General features: G+C 33.9%; 1 protein-coding gene across 1 annotated transcript; it reads left to right on the top strand.

Annotated features, from left to right (window-relative positions):
* Nucleotides 1-281: 281 nt before the first annotated feature.
* On the top strand, nucleotides 282-5,334 carry lhx1b (LIM homeobox 1b). The gene is made up of 5 exons (XM_067407923.1): nucleotides 282-451; nucleotides 2,024-2,247; nucleotides 2,489-2,763; nucleotides 3,503-3,668; nucleotides 4,964-5,334. Exons 1-5 carry the CDS (start codon nucleotides 282-284, stop codon nucleotides 5,332-5,334), a joined length of 1,206 nt encoding a protein of 401 aa, XP_067264024.1.
* Nucleotides 5,335-7,097: the final 1,763 nt, after the last annotated feature.

The raw sequence follows: 7,097 nt of genomic DNA on the forward strand, positions 1-7,097 counted from the left end.
ATTCCACGTGAGATTGAACTAACACTTCAACTAAAGTTTGTTTTTATTCATCTTAATGGTAAACCATCAACGTATGTTTAATCGTTTAAAGAGGAGCTGACACTAGTCTGTTTATGTGCTGTCATCTTTAGGCAAAATTCGGGATGCTATACATTCAACGCCTACCTTTTTGATGCCTTTTTGTTTACTTGGATCAAGGACCACGTAGTGTTCTCTAACTTTTGGCAACAGATTTTTACCTCTCACAAAGGATAGCACTGTAGTGACTGGAGTCACAAAATATGGTCCACTGTGCTGGATGCGAGAGGCCTATTCTGGACAGGTTTCTGCTCAGCGTCTTGGATAGAGCCTGGCATGCGAAATGCGTACAGTGTTGTGACTGTAAATGCAATTTAACTGATAGATGCTTTTCAAGAGAAGGACGACTCTACTGCAAAAACGACTTTTTCAGGTGAGCATTAAATCGAAGGAAGCATTAAAGGACATTTAAGCTCCTTCGTGACGCTACTGACCTTTCTTATTAAAAACATTCTTGAATTATATATATATTTTTCCCATACAAATATATATATATATATATATATATATATATATATATATATATATATATATATATATATATATATAGGCTATATTTAATATAAATACACACCTACAGCCTATAAAATAGCATACGTTATAGCTAAAATAATAAATGCAACAATGAAATAATAAAAAGAGAAATTTGGTGCACATCACATTTAAAACCCCCTAATACTAGACAGCGTGTTACTTGACAGACCAAAACAGTTTTCTTGGTTTACAAGGTATGAGTGTCAGGCAAGCAGGGGATGAGATTTCCAGCAGCACCTGACGGATGTGTGCCCTGCCTCGCCTCAATCTTTCGTAGCGCACGCGTTTGTTTGCAAAAGCTAGAGCAAAGATGCGATAAGTGGATTTGAATAATGAATGAGCTCGAGAGGAAAGCCACAGACATCCAGCATGCACGCATTTGATAACCATTTCAGTGAACTGCATTTACATGCACGCGCGGAGACAAAAGAATGTATATTGTCGCGTGCGAAGTTTGGAAGAGGATATTCTGTTAATATATTCTGTCAAATCAAGGCTGAACATATAAGCAACTCTATCCTGAAAATATTTCTGCATAGTTCATGCATTTCACATTACGTGGATGGAAATTTTTATTTATCCTACTTTAATCACCATAAAATGTTAGCAATTTAAGAGAAAAAGAATGTAAAACACAACAGTTAAAACGTTAATTGGTAAACATACCTTACCATAGGCTATATGTAAGATCATTGTGTAATAAAATGTTTTAAATTTTTAACTATTTTAAAAACTGCAAAGAAAATTTGTTACATTTAACATGGCAACATATTATGTATTATAAATAAAAAGTCGCCTTATTATTTGGTTAAAATGTCATTCCCATGCAATTCAAACTATTACATTTGTTTGAATTTTATTTATTATTTTTTGAATGTTTCACATTGTATATTGTTAATGTTTATTGCAATATTTAAGTGTCGCGCGCTTTGCTCTTATGTTATTGTGCTCTCTATTACAATACATTTTGACCCATATTGCCATCATAAGGTTTTTGTACATTATCTGTACAATATCTCAAATACGTTAGTACATTAATATTATAATAATTAATGACATAAATTATATATAATTACATAATTAGAAAATGCACAACAAAGTCACCAAAATTCCTGTAATGCTTGCAACACCCTTTATGGTTATAAGATAACTGTAAATTAAAGTGTAGACTATAATAATCTTACTATGAAATTAGGACTTAAATTAGAAATTTTGTGGAAAAAAAATATCTCATGAAAGTATAAAACAGCTGCAGTGCCAACAATCCTTCTCACAGGTTACCTATTACATTTTTTTTTTTTTCGTGTCTATTTTATTAGTTTTGTTTTGTAATGTTTGACTACTGGTTTTTAATTCGCTTTTTTGGCTTCCATGACTTCATTATCTCTTAATGTCTGTGCTTTTCTCGCAGACGTTATGGCACTAAATGTGGAGGCTGCGCGCAGGGAATCTCGCCCAGTGATCTAGTTCGGAAAGCGCGGAGCAAAGTCTTTCACCTCAACTGTTTCACCTGCATCATGTGCAATAAACAGCTTTCCACTGGCGAAGAACTTTACATTCTAGATGAATATAAATTTGTCTGCAAGGAGGATTACATGAATAACAGCATCGGAAAAGACACAAACCTTCTGTCAGGTGAGTCATTTTGGGCCTATATGAGATTAATATAAATGTGCACGATGGATTACACGACACATTGGACACAGTTCAGGATCAACTCCAGGCTATTAATTAAATTTTCCGCGCTGAGTAATTTTGTGTTGTCTTCGAATTTGTGGAACGTCTAGCATTTTGAAAGAAAATAGGCTATAAATTGCGCATTGTTTATATTATGGCAGTGACATGACTAAATGTTTTACTTCTGTGCTTTTTACAGTTACGACATGCAGTGACCCGAGCTTATCTCCAGAATCTCAAGACCCACAGGACGATTTTAAAGACTCTGAGACTGGACACATGTCAGACAAGGAGACCTGCAACAATGAAAACGACGAGCAGAATCTGGGTGGCAAACGTCGCGGCCCGCGAACTACTATCAAAGCCAAGCAGCTGGAGACTCTGAAAGCTGCTTTCTCCGCCACCCCCAAGCCTACCAGACACATACGAGAGCAGCTGGCGCAGGAAACAGGCCTCAGTATGCGAGTGATTCAGGCAAGTATGCCTAAAACGGGAATACATAGAAAAGTCACTCGGCAGCACAGAGTTTAGCCTATCTTCAACCGCGGTTCATCAAATTAGGTTTTACTGTCGGAACTTCCGACAGTATAACCTAATTTGAACTATGTTTAATATGTTTAATATGGCAGCCTTTTAAATATGAACAACTTTATAACAAGTAGCAAGGTTTCTAAAATAATGTATGCTAAAGTGGGAGGATATTGCCCTGAAGTGCAGTGACAATAGCTATATTTTGTATAATTAGTCCACTAGATTGGAAAACAGGCGTGATTGTATGCAAATATGTACCCTGCATTTGTCTGACGTGATTTCTTTCAAAAAAAAAAAAAAAAAAAGTCAATGGCATTCAGTAGCTAGCCTATATAATAGTGCTGCATGGCTTGCAGGCTGTGACGCATGTCGTAACGAAAAGGGTTTATGGACTATTAACGTGGAGTATTTTGTGGCAGAAGTAAAGACATTTGATTTTGGTAGCTACTAAAATTAAATTCTTAAATTATCTTTCTTCATTATTTTATTTTAATTTTGACTTATTGTTTTGTGGATTATAGCGATATGTAAGTGCTTCCTCTTAATGGGCCTATTGCAGTTGTGTTGTTGTTGTTTTCTTAGCATGTTTCCCACGCTATCTAATAACAGCCTTACTCTCAATGATGTTTGTGGGGTTTATTAATATGGAAACTAATGTCCCATTTCTTTTGTGTATTTTCAGGTGTGGTTTCAGAATCGGCGCTCTAAAGAGAGGCGCATGAAGCAGCTGAGCGCGCTGGGCGCCAGAAGACACATGTTCTTCCGCAGTCCGAGGAGAATGAGAGCGCTGAGCGATCGAATGGAACCAGGAGAGCTCATGGCCAACGGACATTTCTCTTTTTATGGCGGTCAGTTTATATTCATGAATATTAACTAGGGAGAAAAAAGGCATCATACCCGGATAGAGATATCCGAGATACTGACATATCCTAGGTCTATATCACACACATATGATTGTGTAATAAATTTGATATATATATATATACACACACACAATTTATTACACAATCATAAATGTTCTTAAAAATGAAAATTAAAAATGAACATGCAAAAAATAGCCTAAATATGGTTTTATTGTATAGCTGTTTTATATATATATATATATATATATATATATATATATATATATATATATATATATATATATATGTGTGTGTGTGTGTGTTGTGCAAATAAATATTTTTTTTGATATGTATTATTTTGATAATAATTCTTATTTTTTCTAATAATAGAAATACATCTTAATGTACTGAAGTACTTATAGAAAGTATTCAGTTTTCACCTGTACTGCCCTATAAAAAGTCAAAACACACACTGTAAAAAAAAAAAAAAAAAAAAAAAAAATTCCAGTTTTTACAAAATAATTTTGGCAGCAAAAAAGAAAAACTGTAAACACATCTACAGAACAAACTGTAAATTTTACAGTACAAAACTGTAATTTACAAACAAGAACATTTGAATGTAAACCAATAAATTCAACAATGCACTACTACTACAATCTGTTTTGTGCCTTTAACATATACTGACAACCACCATATTAATGCAGGTGGTAAAAGAGAAAGCCACATGAAGAATCAGAATTCGTCACAATTAGCTTTTTCACGAGCTGAAGTATATACTAATTTAAAGAAGGTGCACAGAGTCATTCATGCAAACACAAAACACCATCAAAATACTTAAATAATGCAATAAACATTCATTAAACAAAAGAAGAATATAAAACCCTAATATACATAACTGATAACAAAAACTAAGAAACATGATAATTTAAACAAAATACTTTCAAATGTGGAGTGTCACATAGGGAATTGTGGGAATATCAGTTTACAGTTTTTGACTGTAAATTATACATTGATTTGTTCTTTTTTACTTCTAAAAATTATTTTAAAAATTTACAGCATTTTACTGTGAAAATTACATAAAATGTCTGGTAAGAGCTTTTACAGTTTTTATAATACGGGAACTTACTGTAAACAATATTTTACAGTTAAAATCACATTAATTTTTTACATCAATATTACATCTGATTAACCTGATTTCAGTTGAAAAAACTGTGTTTTGCCTTAGTAAGGAAGTTCAATGAGAAGGCTTTGAAAGATCACATTTAATGATCATTTGCTGACCACTCTCCTCTTTCTTACAGACTATCAAGGTGAGTACTATGGCCCGGGGTCAAACTACGACTACTTCCCTCAGGGTCCACCGTCCTCTCAAGCCCAGACTCCAGGTGATCTAGGATTCATGGCCTCCTCGGGCCCAGCTGGAACCCCTCTAGGGAGCATGGACCACCATCACGGAGCACACCACCCCTCCAATGAGACACAATGCTTCAGTGAGATGATATCGCATCACCCAGGGGACTCCCCCAGCCCCGAGCCCAGCGCACCCACCTCCATCCACAGTATCTCCACTGACATGTGTGACTCCACTCCACCCTTCACATCCCTGAACTCTCTCAGTGGCAATGGATACAGCAGTCTGTCTTCAGAGATGAATGAGGGGACGGTTTGGTAGCAAACAACAGACTCATTCAGAAAAGTTCTGTTCATGTGTGATTTTATAGCAACAATATTTCTATTTATTTAATTTATTGACATAACTGTCTATTTATTTGTTCATTGTTTACTTATTTATTTAATGTATTTATTTATTTGTGTATTTTGAAAGTGGAATGTCAAATATGGGTCTGCAGACCTTATAGCTGTGCTATAGACAACGACAGTTTAAGAAAAGCTGAAACAGAATGTTTATATTTACAACACCTGGTGTGTCTGTTCACGTGTATCATAACCTGACGACTCAGACCTCTTTGCCTTTCAAGGCTTTGCCATAATGACACTTGAAATCATCTCACAACAAAATATTTCTCCGCTCTCCATGTGGTGGAGTTACGTTTCTGTTATGAGATTTACCGAGTCTCAGAGTGTTTGCCTTTAAAAGGGAAACTTAAAATTGTTGGGACAAGCCCTTTATTTGAATGAAACATGACTTGAATTATAGGACAAAGTCTACCTTCTAAAAATCATTTCATATGGTCAGTGGACAGAGAGGAGTCAATTGTTTACGTATATTTTCTTCAGGGGTTTAAATATCAACGATGACTTAAAAAAAACCCTCTTGATACTGACATAAACTTTTCTTCAATCAAGGAACCAAACTTTTGTATTAACTCAATTTATATCTGACTTGTGATTCACTGTATTAGTTTGTATGATATTGTGTTTGCACAAAGAATACACTAAACAAAACCATAAATGTTGATAAATGAAGCACAAATACATACTGTAAATGGGCCTTTTTTGAAAACCACTCTAGCACTGAGAATAAGTTCACGTTTATTTATAAAGCACATTTAAAGACAACGTGTGTTGTACCAAAGTGCTGTACAATTTTACACAAAAGATAATAAAACTAATACATAAGATAACATATAAAGCATACCATATAAAGACTAATAACCGCATTAGTCTTTAGGGTTATTTGATCCTTATCTGGAGAACAAATGGAGGACACAGAGGAATTCTTGGGGAAAATGGTAAAAAGATTTAGGGATTTTATTTTAGGATTTCATGTCAGTGTTAGGAGGTCCTTGCTATTAAACGTAATAAATGTAAAACAGATAAAAATGTTCATAAAATCAAAATTTTTAAGTCATATTTTTGGATGTGTCATAATATTTCTGTATTATAACGTCCAAAAATATGACTTTATGATCATTCTCATGGCTTAAAAAGTTACGGTAGGTAGCCTCTATCTAGAATCACACCTATTGACTGCATTATCTCTTAGGAGCATATAAGTTGCATTATGTATCTTTATTATTTACATTTATCTACAAACAGACAACACAAAAAATGTACTTATTTCACTAGTATGAAGCTAATGTTTCGATATGTCAATAATTGTTCGATGTCTCCCTAAATGCAAATAGCCTAATTCTTCTTGGCTCTTCATTTTTTGTATAGACCTACTGCTCAATTTTGTTGCTTTTACATGTTTATTTTTTATATTAAAAACATAATAGTCCCCAAAACCTAAAAATATAGGTACTTCAAATGAAGAAAAAAAAAAAAAAAAGTTTAAATAAATGTAATTTAAAATGTTACATTTAATTTTATATAATCTAATTAAAAAAAAAAACTAAAAAAAAAACTTGTCTGCAGGCATTTTATACTTTGTATCTATTATAAGTCTCTATAGCTACACATTAACATCAAGTAGGCTAGATAAAAAAAGATATCCTGCATCTGTCGGGTAAAATGTTTCTCTTCTCCGCA

This window comes from Chanodichthys erythropterus, chromosome 13, assembly GCF_024489055.1.
Source record: "Chanodichthys erythropterus isolate Z2021 chromosome 13, ASM2448905v1, whole genome shotgun sequence".
NCBI classification, from domain to species: Eukaryota; Metazoa; Chordata; class Actinopteri; order Cypriniformes; family Xenocyprididae; genus Chanodichthys; species Chanodichthys erythropterus.

Excerpts from the sequence above, each read along its gene's own strand:
- lhx1b (XM_067407923.1), top strand. The coding sequence starts at position 282 with ATGGTCCACTGTGCTGGATGCGAGAGGCCTATTCTGGACAGGTTTCTG. Across the intron at positions 2,764-3,502 it reads TCAGTATGCGAGTGATTCAG|GTGTGGTTTCAGAATCGGCG; the intron begins GCAAGTATGCCT and ends GTGTATTTTCAG. Across the intron at positions 3,669-4,963 it reads ACATTTCTCTTTTTATGGCG|ACTATCAAGGTGAGTACTAT; the intron begins GTCAGTTTATAT and ends TCTTTCTTACAG.